This window comes from Calliphora vicina, chromosome 2 (assembly GCF_958450345.1).
Source record: "Calliphora vicina chromosome 2, idCalVici1.1, whole genome shotgun sequence".
NCBI classification, from domain to species: domain Eukaryota; kingdom Metazoa; phylum Arthropoda; class Insecta; order Diptera; family Calliphoridae; genus Calliphora; species Calliphora vicina.
The window spans coordinates 116,765,403-116,786,133 of NC_088781.1; the positions used below are offsets into that span (position 1 = coordinate 116,765,403).

The 20,731-nt window shown below is 33.1% G+C and overlaps 1 protein-coding gene across 3 annotated transcripts in view; it reads right to left on the reverse strand.

Annotated features, from left to right (window-relative positions):
• The window catches only part of wwk (white walker), a 110,478-nt gene that overhangs the window by 44,598 nt on the left and 45,149 nt on the right, over positions 1–20,731 (reverse strand). For all 3 annotated transcript variants that reach the window (XM_065501824.1, XM_065501823.1, XM_065501826.1), the window contains exons 2-5: positions 5,348–5,600; positions 4,778–5,148; positions 4,418–4,710; positions 4,165–4,320 (exon numbers count right to left, since the gene is read on the reverse strand). In XM_065501824.1, coding sequence (XP_065357896.1) covers positions 4,165–4,320; positions 4,418–4,710; positions 4,778–5,148; positions 5,348–5,600 — 1,073 coding nt within the window. The remainder of the gene's footprint in view (positions 1–4,164; positions 4,321–4,417; positions 4,711–4,777; positions 5,149–5,347; positions 5,601–20,731) is intronic.

Below are 20,731 nucleotides of genomic sequence, written 5' to 3' on the forward strand. Positions count from 1 at the left end.
ACTACTTTCAAAAAAATTATATTAATTTGAAAAAATTGTAAACCGCAGTTTCATTCAAAATAAAAAAGCACAGAGTGTTTATTGTTCGTCGTATTCAGTGTTACTTTGCTATTTCGTTTGTTTGGTCGGAAAATTTTGTCAAAAATAATCGATTTCAAAAAAATTTATACGAAACGAAAATTTGTATCATAATTATTTTTAATGCCAACCACGGTGGTTAGTAAACTAACCACTCCACTTTACAAAAACCCGTGGAATGTGGTGGTTTTTTATTTTGGGATTTATTTTTCTTACTTTTTATAATAAACTAACCCTTATATAGCTTCGATAACATGTTTATAATTTTAATTAATATTAACTACATTTAAAAATTTCAACTAAATACCAACCGTCATCATGTACTCGACACAATGTAGTACGTGAATAATTCAAATACTAAATACAATATTCCAGCTATACTAATGCAAGTCATAGTCACTCGCCTACAATTTGAAATCATTCAAATCCAAACACGATAGAGCGAAAATAAAACAGTTAAAGAAGAAATTATAATATACAAGAAAAAAATAAAAACATTTAAGTTTATAAACACGTCTCACTATTATAAGGGGTCTTGCTTTTAGGTTTATTTGATTCTCCTCAAACAAAAAGGAAACACTAAAAAGGATACAAAAGGATTTACAATATTACTTTCTTTGCTGTAATAAGTTTTACTCTTGCACTGACATGCACACTAAAGGAAAGGAAACACAATTGTAACAATGTATGTGGATGGTTAGGCGTGTGTGTGTGTGAGAGAGAGACAGAGAGAGAGAGGAAAAAGAGCAATAGATATGTAGTAAAGTTAAAGTAGAAATCAGACTTGTTCTTAGCTTTATACAACTTTTACTTTTCTTTTCTCATGGTACATTAGGGTGGCCCTGATTTTGCACATTTTGGATATTCATAGTTTCCTATTGTTCTTCATCATTAGTGGTTGTTTCAAGGCAATGAGGGATATGTGTTTTGTACATTTGTGGTGAATACACAGTCAAAAAGTTTAGAATACCTATAACAGACTGGTACATCTCCTATGAATCCACTTGTATCAGATTTGTCGAACACAGCGATAGTGGAAGTTTTTTCGGATGAACGTCACAACGATTTTGATAAGAGACCTTGACCTTTCGAAAGTAAGAACTGATCTTCTCTGATCTGACCCGTCCACTAGCTATCACCAACGAAGGCATCGGCAACACTCTTCACCACTTGGACGAAGGAGGTAAAATTAAACTTAGGTATCATGGTCGACGCCGTACAAATTCCGACAGTGAACCTCTCGAAAATCTTTGGTGTCACTTTGGGTAGCCTTTTTACCTCCTCACGATTGCACGCCACTGCAATCACGCATAAACTGCAAAATAGGAACAAAGTCCTCAAAGCACAAGATGATTGGTCGGTCAGTGGTAAACTATGCTGCTCCAGTGTGGTCGCCTTCTTTGAGTGATACTCAGTGGAGGAATAATCAATGCTGTCAAAACGCAGCTTTAAGGACCATCACAGGCTGCCTTCAAATTACCTCTGAACATCACCTTCACGAGGAAACCAAGGTTCTACCGGTCAAGGAACACAACGTCATGTTGACGCAACAGTTCCTTCTGGGATGTCACCGGAGGAGTCATCCAAACTTCATCATTATATGGCATGTTAGACAGACCTACGGAAATACGAGAAGAGCATACAGAGGTATGTGCAGGAATCATTTGATAACTTTAAACGATATTCACAGAGACGCCATCAATTCCGCTGTAGCAGGATACCATATGAATGTCGTACTTGTAGGGTGCCCACCACCGATAGCAAACGCTGAGAAGATTCTGCCGCGTAAAACAAGAGTCGTAAGAGCCCAGCTTATGGTCAGGGTCCTCATGACACCCTCCACATATTTAACTGTTCAGCCAACCCTACTTCACTACTTCCTATGGGTTTATGGACTCATCCTGTTGAAGTAGCACAATTTCTTGGACTTGAACAAAATGCAGAACACCCAGATTGATTATTGTAAAATTGTTTATGCTGCTACAAAAACAACATGACGGTTGGAAAACAAAATTTTATAAAGCCGTCATTGGTCATCGTGGTTGTTCTTGACGAAGCGCATTTTGGATGTTCGTATGTCACGAACAACACGAACAATGTTGACCTCCAAGGCATCAATTGTTGCTGGTTTATCGGCAAAAGCCAGTGACTTCACGTGGCCCTACAAGAACGAATCGAAAGGTGTCAAATCGCACGACCTTGGAGGTCAATTGAAATCAAGCCATCACCAAATATTGATCTCAATAAATCAATGGTTGCGGTCGCTGTATGGCACGTAACGCCATCCTGTTAAAACCACATTTCGTCAGGAGCAATGTCATTCATATTTTCAAATAAAAATCATTGATCATGGTGCGGTAATGATCTTTATTGACAATAACGCGAACTCAGACTTCAATTTTGAAGAAATAAGGTAAGATGATGCCAACAGCTTTTAAAATAGGTTATGCGAGGGAGGATAGAGGGAGTAGTATTTGTGAACATTTGAAAGTGACAGGAAAGACTTCAGCGACTAAAGAACGAATTGATCTTGTAATGTGATGTGCGATACACTGCCCAGTCGACAACTTATTGATGTATAGCTTAAAAAACTCCGAGTTTCTGGAACAAGTTCAGTAATTTCTGCAGAGCATATTCCATTGTAGTATCGGCAGAACGGTGAACATAACCCACATTGTAACGATGTTCCAGTGAGACAATAGAGATGGATACCCTACTGTCACCGATAAGCACCTTCGCCCTCTTCTATACGCGGTCGAGAAACTCCAAAATAGACTTCGAAACACCGGCCAGTACATGAGAATTGTATTCCATTTTGGGTCGGATATAAGTGGCGTAAATAGTAAGGAGATCAGATGGAGTGAAGTATTTCCAACACCGTTTTAGAAAACTTGAGTGCTTCCTTCGACACTTGAAAAATGTTTTTTGTCCAGCGGATATCGCACTAAATACTCATGTCTATAACATCAAGAGCTTCTAATTCTTTAATATTTACACCACCCTTGAAAACAGATGAAGCAACATGATCTGTCGCGCGTTTGGATCTTAACATTTTGTCGTGCTTGCATTAAAATCGGCTCTATTCGCAGAACCCCATTCAGAGATTTTTACAAGATCTTAGGTATGTGTAATATTCATGTTTTTCCTCATTGCCCCAATCTCAGACAGGCTTGGTATATAATTGAATGAATATGAATGGCAAATGTTGCTGCCATCTGCAAAAGTATAGATGGGGTTGGAAGTTTGACATAGAAGGCCATTAAAAAAGATAAGAAATAGAGAAGGAGAAAGGGCGGAGCCTTGCGGTACCCCTGAATTGATCTTGAAGTCGTTTGATGAGATTCCATCTACAACAACTCGTTCGATCTCTGAGAAAGTTTAAAATCGAGACACCAAAATCTATAAGTAGTTTTATAATTCATTCCAAATAAAAATTTGAAAGAAAACGCACGACTATTTTACCGCATTTATTTAATTGTTTTTAAATAAAGTACCCAATACAAAAGGCTTATTGAAGCTCCGCCATCAAAAAATCAATAATGTTTAATTATCATAATTCGTTAGTACGACAACATGATACACGTTACTAATTTCCGACTTGTATAAGGGGTTATCGATGTCTGACCATTTAACCTTTGACCCAAAATTTCAACTAAAATCTGCAACCTCAAAATGTTAACCGATTTTATCCAAATTTTCAGCATTTGAATTTTAGATGACGGATAACAATTTCAGACCATGAAATCCAAAAAGTGTCCAATAACAACCACCCTATTGTTTAGTGTACAAACATTTCAAATAACATATAAAGACGCACTCTTTCAAACACACACAGATACATAAAGCCATACATACAATAATAAAACGAGTCAAGTATGTGCATGATTACACTTAAAAGTTAATCATGAGTCATGTTCGCAAACAAGTACATCCATTACAACATGTTTGTTGCATGTGGGAGACGGACGACACTACAATATAGTTTAGGAGAATGAAGACTTTAAGGAAATGTTTTCTAGCTGTTTTTGCTTTCTTTTCAGTTGTTGTTGTTGATATTGTTGATTTCCACCACTTCACTTCACTTACCTGAAAACGTAACATCACGAACATGACAACGAATACCAGACACAAACACAAACCGATTATGGGAAAACTGACTAAATAGCGGAATGCACGTCGTTTCCACGCCGGTGCTTCTTTGGGCTCTAAACGTCCGGTGACATTGTTTTCAACAAGAGGACCCTGCAATGGAAAATATAAACAATTGTTTAACTCAAAGGGAAAATATAAAAATACAAATTTAAAGAAAAAATTTCTTGTTAGCAGGAAATACTCTTACCTTGTACAAAGGTCTCGGTGGTTCTAAAAGTTCCGGTGGCGTGGACAAAGTACCCCAACGAAAAGCCAACTCAACGGAATAGCGCTTCCAAGCCTCTAAATACAAAGAAGCCCAGGCCACATTAAACAAAGAGAACAAAACATGACCCATATCCTGAGCCGTTTGTCCCTTGCCCCATAGAAAGGCATATAAAATAGTGCCAAAGACAGCAGGAACTCCCAAAGCACAGGTATAGTGACCCAGCCAAGCAAAATATAAAGCCACCTTGACACCAAAGTATTCAGCAATGTCATCTAGTATCCAACAATTAAAAATCTTTTATTTATTTGAACCCTATGTTTAAGATAAGTTTTACTTTACCTAATGGCTGCGGAGCAAACACCTGCCTAACCCAGCTGTACTGCAGCTGGGACAGCGTTTTGGTTTCATGCAAAGGAAATATTTGTGTGATAAGACCTGTCTCCTGCCAAGCAGCCACTATACTTTGACCCTCCTCCACCGCAGCCCTGCCCTGCAAGGCCTCTATATCTGTCTGACCAGCACGCAGTCCCTGTAAAACCTGCAATACCAACCACTGGCGTTCCTGAGAGGTGAAGAGCGAGGTATTACCGTCGTTGCTTTTGATTTGCTGAAAACAATGACTTTCGCGGGTTGTGAATTCACGTAAGGCACCACCTAAATCAGGACGTAAACGTTTTGGCAAACGAGCCTCTTCCGCAGCTCGAAACAAACTACAAAGTGAAAAAAATATTAAAAGGAAAATAACCAAAAACCATCTCATACCAACAAAAAAAAGAATAAATCATTATTGTAATGGATTTCTGTTAACGTTGCCTTTATTATGGCAAAACAACATGTGTGTACTTAATTCCTTTTTGTTTCTATAAATTTTCTATAATGTTGGTAAATATTTAATCTACTCGTACTTACATATTTGTGGGAGCACTTATATAAAATGCATTTCGCCTTGAACTTTCATGGGCCTTAACCTGCACCACCAGTCCCAGACCGGCGGGTGCCTGTGAGCGTATGCGTGCCAGTAACCATCTTAATGCCTCATCTGGTGCATCTTCGGGAAATTCTATGACTACATCACATTGTGTGGGTATCTTGTTGAGCCACAATCTCCGGGGTGTCATCAAGTGGCCAGCATATGGTACTTTACGTCTTAATTGTCGGGAAGCTAAAAGAATATTGAGCAAACAAACAGAAAACATTATTTAGTTAAGAACTAAAAAAGGAAACTCTAAAAACTAAAACTATTTTGTAATTAATCTTTTTTTCTAGCTTTGTTGCAGTTAAGTTTTCCTTTCCCACATTCTTTAAAAAAAAAATACAACATTCATTTACCAGCTAAGTTAAGTTAAGATACCTACATATTGTCTATGTTTTTCTTAAGTTTCAACTTCATTAAATATTTTTACAACTATTTCTTTGCCATTAAGTAAAAAAGAATTTATATCAGTGCCATGTTGTGATGTGTTCCATACAAAACTGTAGGTAAGTGAATTGAAAAGTTTCTAAAGGTATATTAAAAAAAGATGAACTTAAACCAAATAGATGAGATCTAAAGCTGTTGTATGGTGCACTAAGTTTGCCATATAAATGGGTTATTAAATTGCATTTCCCCAAAATCTAATCTATTTAACATGTACATGCTGATTCCTAGTCAGATTCCTCAGCAGAATCTCTGAATATTTTACGCAGCGGTGGGTCCTTGAGGACCTTTCCAAATCATGCTCTGGGTGCAATCCTACACATCTGACCCTTACATTTATTGGTAATGGAGGAGGCCTATAGGAGTGTATCCAGATTACCGGAGATATCCTGCTTAATGCCGGGTGATCAGGTTGGGCACATGAACATTCTAGGTATCTTTGGGAATGATCCTAGTATTGCAGTATCAGACTATATGTCAACGACTCTGGTGTTACATAGGAAGATTAAGGTCCTTATACCTGAAAGGGATGTGTGGTTTAATCATACATGGTGGCGGAATAATGCCGATCAAGTGTGGTTTACCGATGGCTCCAAACAGGCTAATGGTGACACTGGGGCTGGTATTTATGGACTCAATTTTCAAAGGGGTATCCCAATGGGTACATTTCCATATTTCAGGTGAAAATTTACGCCATCCCTATATGCTCTAACGAATGTTTGAGAAGGATAGTTAGGAATAATAGGATATTTGTTATGTTGGATCGCCAAGCTGCTTCTAGAGCCTTATCTTCATATAGCCAAAAGGTTCATTGCTCTGTCCAAATGTAGATCTAAATTGTTGCTACCGCTCGGATTATTACTGAATTATTCACAAGACACTATGGCTTTAGGTGTCACCAATTTATTTTATTCTATGCGACTGCCGAATGCTGGCAATACGCAGGACAAGAGGCTCGAAAGGACAATTTTTTTTTATAGAGAAGTAACACTCAGTCAATTAATATGCCAATATATAATTGTGTTACTTTCTATGGAAAGGGGATAGAGTGTATAAGAAAAGGTGTTGAAAGGAGGAGAAAAGCTTTTAATTGACAATTCTGCAATTGCGCGTTATGTTTGTTATTAGTGCAGGTTGCAGCGCCTCTGTTGATGAGATGGCGCATTAGTCAAGCCAACAACCTTTATTTAATTATTTTACTTCGGTGGCCCCAGGTGATGTAATTGATCTCTCTAATAGAATAATGTGCTTCATACACATCCTAAATGTGATATGTTGAAACTTTAAGGTTGCACAAAAGATCCTATAAAGATCCACTAATAATAATAATACCTATTTCCTGGTCTGTACGGATGTGACAGTGAATTGCTTTACAGTGAATCAGTTTTTGAAATTAATGAAAACATAATCTCCCAGGATAGAGTTTCGAGCGATTGTATATATAAATCACCAAAACCGGAAGGAATACTGACGCGGATGCTGTACAGAGCAAAGGGATCCATCATTCTCTATTCAAGAATGAAAAATAAGTCATAAGAATGGAAAAGACTTCCGGCAGAAGGTTGAGGGTTTCTCAAAATATGCCTTCCCAAAGGGTCGTTTAAAGAAGATAGCCTTGTTTGAGATTGTAAGCACTGAGAGATCACTTGAATTCTAACAAAATACGATTTCAGTTTTGATAGATATAAAGCGAGCTTTCAACAAGATAAAAACTATAGCTATTGAATTGCTATAGTTTTTATCTTTTATCTGCTCTAGACTATCTAAATTTTGAAATATGTTGTTGTAGCTTAGGAACTACGAGAAGTCGGAACAAGTTAGAAATGGAACACCACATGATGATAAGGTGATCTCTTCTCCACTGTGTCTAAATGGTGTTAACTTGAATCTTGTCGAATTTGATAAGTTTGCAATGCGGAAAATATAATACTGTTGATTTTACGTATGTTCCTGGATGTAATTAGCAATATCAAGACAAATGTCTAGAAAATGCTCAGCAACTAGGCCACAAAAAGTAGGCTAGAAGTAAACCCAAGCAACAACGAAAATAAATCACATCGTGGACCAACTGTACAGAATTCAGAAATCTAATTACATCGGAATCTCAGGTGCACTTTGCACTAGTACTTTAGAGGCTATGAACTATATATTGTAGCTAACTCTAATGGACGACACATAAGGGATATATACATCTGCAGTGCGATATGACTCTCTGACTCTTGCAAGTTGGAGATCCTGAACATATCCTTGAATTTGCTTCCATCGTTCCTAAAGCAATCCTCAGATTACTTAACTGCCTTCACAGAATTTGAGAGGATGTGCAAAGTCCTTATTCATTCGGAACTGTGGCATTGGTTCTTCTGGCTTCTGTGATGAACTCATATTAAGACTCCTTATACATCTTCCAGATAAAGCTAATGACTTTCAGACGAAGATATTGGCAATCAGATAAAGTTGTAGGTAAACAGTATTCGTGGGAGTATAACAAGGCGACACTAATGTCTCTTAATTCCTATACTACGACTTCTATCTTATTTAGATAGTAACAAAAGGAGCTGTCCAGGATAGGAAGTCTATGTGACATCTTGCTTCCCTGCGCATAGACACTACTATGATAGGGAGCAGCCAGACCAGATGACCTTATAAAAATCAACTTAAAATGACTCAGATGATGTATATATCGCATATTGAAGGCGAATACTTAAGAAGGCTGACCATTGCAAGATCAAATAATGACAGACAATTTTGGCCCGCATACAACGAGAATTGTATGTATGAATAGAAACCAGAAGGACATTTCGAAGCTGTATAAAAGTATCATTAGGTGATAGATAAGTAAGCAAATAGATTTGGACTTTCACGGAAGAAACAGTTGTTCAACTCCTCTGTAAATTTTAGTCTCTTCACTTTTCAAAACATAGATTTATGAACGTACATATACCAAAGACCGAAAATATTGTTCGATATTTTATCTCTTTTTTGAAAACAAAAAAAATCACAATTTCTCCAAATATTTGCTTTCATAGGGTAACATAGAGACGAGACGGAATTGTCAAAAACCTAAGTCTGTTGTCAAAAACCTATCTCTTGCAACAACAAAATATCTGAAATATTATTTGTTGTATTTTTGTTTGACAAATCGGAGTGTCTCGTCTCTATGTATAATTCTCTATGTTTGTTTTCTTAACCCTCTAAACTTTAAAAAGCTAAACAAAAGTTGTCGAATAATTTTTTTTTGGATAACTATGACCCAATAAACTCAGAACAACCATCAGAAACTAATTTGCAAATTAAGTTTAGGAACCAGGTACAAAAAGGTGAAGAGTGCCTCAGGGCATTGTTGCCGGTTTAGGTGTAAAAAACAATAATAATGATACGATTGTATTGAAAAACTAATGAAAAATAACTAATACAAAATATTTCGAATAGATCGGGCGACTAAAAGTTAGTAAAACTTTGATTCAAAAAAAAAAATGACACAGACCCTCTTTACTTTTTAAAGGACTTAAAAGTTTTATAGAAGTACATTTTTCAAAAAATATTTAAAAATACTTCTGTTGATCCAACAATAACAAATTTTATGTCAAAAGAACAAGAAGACTTGTAAAATATTTTGTATTATCTTTATTTTATCCTGTAAGGATCATAAGATGTCAAAAATGTCCTTTAAAATTTGTATCTTTTAATATCCTTTAAGATTGCCAATAAATTCCTTTTAAAAAAATATTGTATTAAAGACCCAAAAATTCTATCCTAAATGTCAAAATTTCATCCTTTATATTAAATTAAATTCAAACAATTCTCTGAAATATGTCAGTATCCAAATAAAATTCAACACAAATATGTTTCATATATTCGCAATGCATCCCACCAAATTATGGACGATTGGTCCATAATTACTAATAGCTCCCATATAAGGCCCACTACCGAAAATGCCGGTATTCAAATAAGATTTAACATAAATAAGTTTCATGAAAACTCTTTATAATCATATACTCGGTGTAGGGTATCATAAGGTCGGGCTTGCCCGACTATACCATTTTCTTGTTTATTTAAAATAATTCTTTGTTTCTTTTCAGGACAGTTTTTGTTTTATTTTTTCGAATGAAATATTAAAATAAAATATAAAAAATCAAATAATGCAAATTTAAAATATTATTTAACACTTAAATAGTGAAGATAGAAGGATGAAATTTTGGCATGTGGTATTCAATATTTGGATCTTTAACTCAATATTTTTTTGAAAAAAAATTATTGGAAATCTAGAAGGTTAAATCAAGGTTAAAAATTTGAAAGGACATTTTTAACATATTTTTATCCTGACAGGATAAAAAATACGACGAAATATTTTACAACCCTTCTTGATCATTTTATATCAAATTTGGCATAGTAGGATGATCAGAAGTATTTTAAAACATTTTTTCAAAAATGTACTCCTCTGAAAATTTGAAGTCCTTTTAAAAGGACTGTCGTACGGTGTAATAATGATGAATCATGTGCTCCTAATTGCTGTTATCCACCAAAATAATAGATTTATTATTTGTGGAAGAATCTGAGAAGGACGCTTAGCTTAACTTAAACCTACAGTTTTCTAAAAAAGAAATTCTTATGAACGCTTAACAAAACTATAGTTACTTTTACACAACAAAACAATGTTGTTTTAGGATTATTTCGTTTATTTTTTCTTTTATCATTTCTTTTATGAAAGAGAACTGTATTTAAGTCTGTGGGTTGTCACCATCATCCTAAACATTTGATCTGCCTGAGTGAATAACATTGTGTTAAATTATGAGGACACAAAAAAAATATATATTCAAAGGGCACATAAGCACGTATAATGAGTCTCAGGTTGGTATTTAATACAAATACTAGTACAACGAGTTGGTATAAATAAGTTTTAGTGTACAAAGCTACAGAAATAAAAAAACAAATATAATAATAATACACGTTATTTGAAATATTATTTCATCATGACTATTTTTCTCTTAAAACAGCCACCCACATTCAACATGGCACATGACATTCATATGAGGATAATTTTCTAAAAATATTTGACATAAACATGGCTGATGTCAGTCAGTTATTCACACAAAGGCTATAGAAATTGTGAGTGGAAAATGTGGGATTTTAATTATCAGATTAACAGAAATATAAACTGATAAATAGAATTGGAAGGTTTTGTGGTTTAAGTTCAATTCCAGTTCTTAAATTATTTAACAAATATTCTATAAAATTAAAGAGCAAATATCAAAAGCAATAAATCATGACTTAAAAGAAACAGAAGCCACCAATAACGAAATTAACACATCAATCAAATCGAAAATATCAGCAAATACATACATACATATACTTTTGAAATTGCAGCAAATAACAAAAAACAACATGACGAATAAATAAAAACGAAAACAGTTCAAATACTCAAAAAAAAAACGCATTAAAATCACATCATATTTCGCCTGCTTCAATGCTCCAATTATTAATGGAAGGAAAAAACAATAATTTCTGCTTCCTTTTCCAAAAGAAACTAAAGACATCAAACTAAATGCCGTTAAAAATGCAACAAACGGAAGTGACAAACAAAAAAATAAGCAATAAAGAAGAAAAACTGAAACTAAATTTCAAAAACACATATGTTGTTTATAATGTCATCAATTAAATGCTCATGTGGGAGCTCAGCTAACAAATACTCTCTGTTCCTTTCAGTAGTTTTTTCTCTTTCTTTGGGTTTTTTGTTCACTATCTGAATTGCATTAAAATAAGCATGATAGAGCAAAATAAAACATGTCATTAACGTGCTGCAGCATGTTGCAAGAACATTAGTATTTTTCCTATTACATTGCTACTAATGTTGGCTTTATAAATAAAGTCTCATTTCAGTTTCTAGATGTGTCATTGATAACGGAATTGGTTGCCTTTTAATTAACTCGGAAATGAAAAGTAATTTAGGGGAAAGAGTAAAGCAAACACATCATAATGAGGTAAATTGGAAAAGAAATTGATCCTTTGGGTTATGTGTTTTATTAAGGAATCTTTAAATTAGTTTAATGAGTGAATATGAACAGAGTAAATGAATACAACAGGTTTGCTGATACAGTTCCAGTTCTGTTCTAGTTCTGTTCTAGTTCTGTTCTAGTTCTGTTCTAGTTCTGTTCTAGTTCTGTTCTAGTTCTGTTCTAGTTCTGTTCTAGTTCTGTTCTAGTTCTGTTCTAGTTCTGTTCTAGTTCTGTTCTAGTTCTGTTCTAGTTCTGTTCTAGTTCTGTTCTAGTTCTGTTCTAGTTCTGTTCTAGTTCTGTTCTAGTTCTGTTCTAGTTCTGTTCTAGTTCTGTTCTAGTTCTGTTCTAGTTCTGTTCTAGTTCTGTTCTAGTTCTGTTCTAGTTCTGTTCTAGTTCTGTTCTAGTTCTGTTCTAGTTCTGTTCTAGTTCTGTTCTAGTTCTGTTCTAGTTCTGTTCTAGTTCTGTTCTAGTTCTGTTCTAGTTCTGTTCTAGTTCTGTTCTAGTTCTGTTCTAGTTCTGTTCTAGTTCTGTTCTAGTTCTGTTCTAGTTCTGTTCTAGTTCTGTTCTAGTTCTGTTCTAGTTCTGTTCTAGTTCTGTTCTAGTTCTGTTCTAGTTCTGTTCTAGTTCTGTTCTAGTTCTGTTCTAGTTCTGTTCTAGTTCTGTTCTAGTTCTGTTCTAGTTCTGTTCTAGTTCTGTTCTAGTTCTGTTCTAGTTCTGTTCTGTTCTAGTTCTGTTCTAGTTCTGTTCTAGTTCTGTTCTAGTTCTGTTCTAGTTCTGTTCTAGTTCTGTTCTAGTTCTGTTCTAGTTCTGTTCTAGTTCTGTTCTAGTTCTGTTCTAGTTCTGTTCTAGTTCTGTTCTAGTTCTGTTCTAGTTCTGTTCTAGTTCTGTTCTAGTTCTGTTCTAGTTCTGTTCTAGTTCTGTTCTAGTTCTGTTCTAGTTCTGTTCTAGTTCTGTTCTAGTTCTGTTCTAGTTCTGTTCTAGTTCTGTTCTAGTTCTGTTCTAGTTCTGTTCTAGTTCTGTTCTAGTTCTGTTCTAGTTCTGTTCTAGTTCTGTTCTAGTTCTGTTCTAGTTCTGTTCTAGTTCTGTTCTAGTTCTGTTCTAGTTCTGTTCTAGTTCTAGTTCTAGTTCTAGTTCTGTTCTAGTTCTGTTCTAGTTCTGTTCTAGTTCTGTTCTAGTTCTGTTCTAGTTCTGTTCTAGTTCTGTTCTGTTCTAGTTCTGTTCTAGTTCTGTTCTAGTTCTGTTCTAGCTCTGTTCTAGTTCTGTTCTAGTTCTGTTCTAGTTCTGTTCTAGTTCTGTTCTGTTCTGTTCTAGTTCTGTTCAATATTAAAATAATCTATAAGCAATTCAAATCCAATTTAATTAAAATGGATTGTCACCACTTCATCCTTTTTTGATTTAAGCCTAAATCAATTTGACTGACATTTGTCAGACCCATCACACAAAATTTCAAATAGTGTTTGTTTTACTCAAAAATAGCTACATTCACTCTTCATTAACATTTTGATTCCCATATTTTTATTTATAATGATTTTTGTTACTAAATAATTTACCTAGAATAAATGTTAATATACAAATTCTAAAGCAATTTCTAAGAAATAGAAAACCATAATTTAAATTCATATTGTTATCGACTATTTACGACAATATTTCAAGCACACTGGGAGTGTTAATAAGATACCGAACAGCAAAATTAATAAAATCATGCAACCAGCTACTAACATACAGACAAAAATAGCAAGACACAAGATGACTTCTTCGAAAATCCTGTCGCGAACTGATAAGAAGTGAAACAATTCTCTAGTTACCACAAATTCTCAAACATACACACATACTTACACTCTCCACCACTCTCTTACTCTGGGGACAGCAGAAAGTCTGGCGCACGAAAACAAATATTATCACCCCAACTATGGTAAGTTTCAGTTTTTGTTTCCAACGATAACAATAATAAACATTTCTCTTGTTTGTTTTCATTTTCAATGAAGCCAACAAAATTCTTTTAAAAACATTTTTTTTTTCTATATTTTCATTAGAATTAGAAAAGATTCCTTAAAACAGGAGCAAATAAATTTTCCTTGAGAGTGAACAACAGCATTATTAAGACAATAGAGATATAGATTTGTGGGGACGGACTATGCAATTGGGAGTGAAATTATTATGGTAAAATTAACAAGGATATTGGCATATTTATGAGGAGAGTTTAATCAAATATTAAAGCATACATATAGGCTGAAATTTAAATTAGTTTGTGGGGAGTTTTTCTATGTTATGTAGCTTAAAAATCTCAGCTAAAGTTTCTCAAAATTACATAATTTTTCAGCTGAATTTTTCGCTCAGCCTTATTACTTGGTCTTGCTGACAATTTTATCAAATCAAAGCAAAAGTCAAGAAAGTGGTCTTATGTGGCCACAGTTAAACTTTCCCACTTGCTGGTTTTTGTTCAAAACCGCATTCATTTCTACAAAAAAAAAGGAAAAAACACATGTCCAATTGCCACAAGTGTAGATTGTTTTCCTACTTTCAAAATACACTGAAGCCAGGAAAAAAAGTATTTACCAATAAAATAGAGAAATATTTGTTAAATTCAACCAACATAAAAGAGCAATTTGATGCAGTTAAAATTTGTCCATTTGAAAATTTCTTTTCGAAAGTTTTTCATTGTGCTTCACCTCTTAATATACTTGAATAAGTTTTAAATAACCAAAGCTAACCAGCGGTAATCATTACCAGGTCTTCACTTTGGAGGCCTTCTAAAAGATCTGTTTACACATTCTATAAGAACCGATACTCATTCCACTCTGCCTTCTCTGAGAAGGTGTTCTAAAAAGACTTTGTCTCTCCTTCTAAAAAATGGCATACACATCCAAAATTGCTTTACAAAATAAGTAAGATTTTGCATTTATTCCTACTAGTTACCTTTCCAGAATAAAATTGATTTTGCTCTCTTTATTATAAGCATGAAACCAGAAGAAGGTAAAAAATTTTCGGAAAAATTTTGTGTTTAAAAAGTTTTATATTGTGAAGATCGCGTGAAGTAGGTGGATTTTTATATTCAAAACTACACATGAGATTCTTTAAAGTCCATTCATTAGGTTTTAATTAATAATTTTTCCCTTTTTAAAGACTTACTCAGCAGACCTTCAATTAGACTTTCATTTGCATGCCTTTTAATAGAAGTTCCTATGTAGACATTCTATGAGACATGACGCGGCAGGTCTCCTTACAGGACCTCAAAGGAAGACCTATTTAAGAAGGCATATTTGCTTAAATAAGTCTTCTACCAGCTCTTTAACAGAAGTCAGTATAGAAAGCCTTGGCTCCCAATAACAGGTCGAGTAAAATTAAACAGAATTTGCAATGCGACTTAATGTCCTTGTTTTTGCAAAAAAAAGGCCTTTAGGAAGGCCTCTCTACTGCATCTGTTTCCCACTGGTTAAACAAATACGTGTATTGAATGAAAATTGGGTTTAAATGTGTGTGCCACTCTGCGAATGGTTGAGTAAGTTCACATACCCAACAAACTGTTCGATTCATATCAAATATAGTCTCAAAAATTAGGGGAAAAATAACCTAATTTTAGAAACAGTTGCTTTCTCAAATCATTCTCAAATGTGTAACTTTTGCAAAAGTTTTGATTTCAAATCATTTTAATTTTGATTTCAATTTAGCTTGTTTGCTGGGAAATTATCAATATTTTTTTCATTTCACTTTTTAAAGTGTCACAAGGTAAATTGTTGAAATCCTAAGTTTTCTCATTCATTCATTCGTTTCCTTTTTTTGCAAACCTTTGGATTCGACTTCAAAAGGAACAATAGTTAAAAATTTGCCTCAGAGATTTGCAGTGGAACCAGCACAAAAGACAATAAAATAAAAACAATATCACTTGAAGGAAAAGTTTAAAGGCAATGAAAAACGAATATAAATAAATATTAAAGAATATATAAAAATTAATGCATTTTTAATCTCTTGAAAGGTCAAGTACTAGTGTTACGAACTAGCTCTAAGAAATAAGTTAGATGAGAGTATATTTTAAGTATTCACTTCTTTTAGAATAAACATTATTCCAGGGCCTTAGATGACAACCCAGAATGAACTACAACTTGATTAAAAATATAGGAATTTGAAAAATTGTTATCTACAGTTTGGTCTATCTCCAATCCAACGAAGATCGATCACAGGATCGCCGTTTTAAGTGCACAGAGAAAAAAGATTCATGATAGCAACCGAATTTGTTACCAATCGAATGATTCTATTATTATTGTCTTAATTTTACAGTTGTGGCTACAAAATTTTAGAAGGGGTAACAAAAGTTTGGTTGCTTCAACCGAAATTCTTCTTTATCAACTGACTTTCTGTTGGTAGAACCGAAAATTCAATGTGTGCCGAAACGGAATCATTTGATTGGCAACAAATTCGGTTGCTACTACAATCTATTTTCTCTGAGTAGTTTGCATAATATAATATTATTCTATGAACATTCATACAGACTATTAATCCTCTTATAACCTGACCTTCTTGTCCCTATAGATTAGATGGACTTTCAGTCTGAGGGTTGCGCGTTCAAATCCCTCGAAAAACGCTGTTTTTGGAGACGAGCAAAAAGACTTGTGGTTGTTCAAAAAAGTTTGGAAAATACAGACCTATGGCCATTATTCCTATCGATATCTTTTAACACATCCTGTCATTATCATTGCTAATGCGTGTCTTAACTTAGTGATCCTATTCGTTTAAAGAGAAACTCTAAAAACCCCGTAGAATTAAATAAGAATTTCTACTGGAAGGGATTGACTCATGTCACAGATTCAGATTTCAAAAGACAAAAAAGCCTTTCGAATCGAACGACATTTCCAGGACATCCTGTAGTTCAGAATATTAAACAACACGAATAGTTAGATCAGGGCAACAAAATCGAAAAAATTTTAGAGGCTTTTTAAACCACCACACAATTTTGATGTGTTGTGGTTCCAGTAGTACAAATACGGTCCAATTTTACATTCTATGGAGAAATTTTTTTTTTAAATTTTTTTTGTAAAATTGAGAATTTTTTTAGACGTTTCTCCACATAATTTATAATAACTCAAAAAGGGTAAGTGCGATATTATTAAAATAAACTTAAAAAAGTTTAGACCTACATGACCTTTAATACGTTTTTATATTGCCTTTTATTCGGCTCAATAGTTTCCGAGTTATAACAAATTGAAGCAAAAAACGGCAGAAATTGTTCACGTTTATTGCATTACTGCAAAACCACATATAATAGCAACAAAATGAGATATCGATCATAAAAATCGATTGATTCTTTTCGAATTCATTCACAATTAAGTGAATTCGCTCAATTTCACAAAATTTAACTTTTTTGTTTGTTATACATAAAATTGAGTAGTTAATAATCTTCTTTTGATTGATTGAATTTTGAAAACATTTTCCCCTTGATATGTAGAAATTTTTACATATATATTGCGTTTCAATCGGCTCAGTAGTTTCGGAGATATAATAACAAATTTAAGCAAAAAATATTTTTTTTTTTACGTGAAAATAGCAATATTTTGTGTTTTAAAAAAAATCATGAAAAATCGATAACGGCAGAAATTGTTCACACTTATTGCTTTATCGAAAAGCCACATGTACTAGGAATAAAATGAGATATCAACCATAAAAATCTATGGATTATTTTCGAATTTATTCACAATTAAGTGAATTCGCTTATTTTCAGAAAATTCTAAAATTTTAACAAAAATTTACTTCAATTTGTTATTATAACTCCGAAAGTACTGAACCGATTAAAACGTAATATATATAAACAGATTAAAGGTTATGTAAATTTTAACTTTTCAAAGTTTACTTTAATAATATCGGACTAACCCTTTTTGAGTTATCATAATTTATGTGGAGATACATCTAAAAAATTCACAATTTTAGAAAAAAAAAATTTATCCATAGAATTCAAAAATTTTACCATTTTTGTACTTAGGTAACCATGATGCATCAAATCTATATAGTGGTTAGTGAATGAAGCCTTTTTTTGCTGTTGACCTATGTTATCTAAGTGACCGTTGATAGAGTTAAGAAAAAAAATATTTTTAAAAAAAAAAACAAACACAAACTGTGAAGTGTTTCACTTCTCTGGCGGAAATTGAACCCGTAACCCTCAGATTCGGCACAATATCGACTGGTCTATCGGGGCACTTAAATCCACATAGAGTTAAACAAAAAGATCTTCAAAGCAATGTCCCGTCGCCACTCCAGATTACAGACTATACAACGTTGAATATTATTTACCTGCCAATGTTAATAAGTAATAATAAACTATGGTCGTTTACCTTCAGCTCTTGGGTCAGTTGAATTTTGTAGGGGAGCAGGCTCAAGTCACGAAACAAAATTCGTCAAGTTGTGAAAAGCCTCGGATTCTCACGAACAGGTAGAATTATAATTTATCCACAACATAGTCCTCTCGGAGCTTGCGGATCGTTACCCATTTTGTTCAATTAATTTTAAAACACATGCAAATGGTCTTGTTGAACGCTATATCCATCCATGATGATTTGGCAAAACAAACTGTATAAATGACAGCGAATTCGACAAATATGGCCTCTATTAACTGTCAAAGTTCGGAAAGCCCTATTGGAATACCCTTTACTAGTCGATTTTCAGCAAAAGACGGCCTACCGGGTTTTAACATACAATCGTGGTAACAAAAGGTTTCCCAAAAACATATTTTTATACCCTTCACCTTCGTGAGAAGGATCTTCGAGATCCAAAGAATTAATCGGGTTTCTGGTTTAATCGAGCAAATAATTAATCGAGGTTTAGATTTATTCGGTTAATAATCGGTAAATTAAAAATTATTCGATTAACCGAAAAATTTCTATTTTCATTTTCAATTGAAAATACAACAACGAATTTTGTGTACAAAAACATAAAAAACAGCTAATAAGGTATTTGAGATAATTTCTGTAAACATATCGCCTATTTGCTGCAACAACGTCATAACTCAAAATCCGTGTTTTATGAACTGAGTAATACAAAATATGCGCTGTTCTATAATCCTTCATATAGTTTCATTAGTTTTCAAAAAAATCAATTATTTTTTGTGTGAGAGTGTTTTTTTTTTGTTGTCACATCAAAATTAAAATTCATGTTTTCTGGTATATTTAATTTAAAATTTGGGTTAAATACAGATTAGAAAGATATTAACATCTACTATTTATATTTCTGAAATCGCATGAGTTGTTGAAAATTTATTTAAGAAATAGTAAAATGTCATAAAATATTCAAAGACGTTTTTCTTGAAACAACTTTTTTTATATTATGACGTTGTTTCAGCAAATGAGCGATGTATGAGTTTTTTAGGGTTTTAGTGAACTCTCTCGCTGATTGTATATGTTGGAGAAATAAAAAGCATGATAAAGAATATTCCTTTTTGGATTGTTTTGGATATTGATTAATTTAATATTTTCGTTTAGTTATGATTAAAGACTCAATTCAAAAAAAGTTTCGTTTATACATGTAAATACAAACAAAGTTTCAAATACATGTAAATTAAATATGTCAGTTGTTATACATACTCACTAATCATATCATATCATCAAAAATATCTAATTTTAATTTGAAATTTGTATTTGAATGGAAAAATAAATACAAAAATTTGTTTAAAGTGCAAAAAAAGGAATTTCGGTTAATCGGTTAATCGACACAAATTAATCGGTTTATTTGTTATTTGAAAATAGGCAATTTCAAATTATTCGAACAGTTAACCGTCCAAAATTAATCGGTTAACCGATTAACGGTTAATCGATTGAATACCCTAATATCTAATGATAGATAGAAGAAGAAGACCTTTGCAACCATAGTAAGTTGGACCTACAATGGGTCAAGATCGGAAAAAATATTCTTTAACCCGAATTTTTTTTGAGGAAAAAACCAGGACATCCTCGAATTTTGACCTATTTCTGACCTACAGTGAGCCTCAAAAGTGAGTAAACACCAAAAATTATTTGATTTTTTAAGAAATCCTAAAATCTATCCATCGATTAAAATTTAAAAGTTTCGGTTTGATGGAGATTGAGTTGAATAATAGATTCGGTTCTGAAAAATGAAGATTTAAGTCGGAATATAATGATTTTTATGATCTTAAAAAAATCAAAAAATTCACTGGTGTATACTCACTTCTGAGGCTGTGTGTATATCTGGATTACTTAGTCATTAATAAAAACAATATGGATAGCTAAATGATAGATATTTCAAAGACCTATGCAAACGACGTATATAAGACCATAGTAATATTTTTTAACTCGAATTTTTTTTTTCATCAAAAAATTAAAAAACAAAAAATTTTTTTTTTAAAAAAAAATTTTAAAATAACAATTTGAAAATTTTTTTTTCCAAAAAATTAAAAAAACAACTGTAAAAAAAATAAATGTTTACCTAAAAATATTTAAAATTTGTATTTTGAAGTATAATTTGGTGAAGGATGTATAAGATTCGGCACAGCCGAATATAGCTCTCTTACTTGTATTTTCTTACTAATATCGACGTTTGACTGCTGGTACTGTAAATCCAATTTTTATGTATATTGAATTATATTATTATTTTTTCAAATTTCATTTAAATTCTCTAAGGGTTAACTATGTATGTATATTTCTTTAAGATTAAGTTACAAGTATATGTTGCAAACTATTCATCTTCTAACAAAAAAGTAAATTTTTTATTTAGTTTCTTTCAACAAAGTGTTATTTTAAAAGGCACTACTATGTTTTTCGAAACATCTGTTTGAAAAATGAGCGTAAGTGCTTTTTGCAAAAAAAAAAAAAAATAAAAGAAAAATGCGAAATCTCTAAAAAAATCTATCATTCAGTTCTGTTTAAGAAAACAAGCACTGCGCTT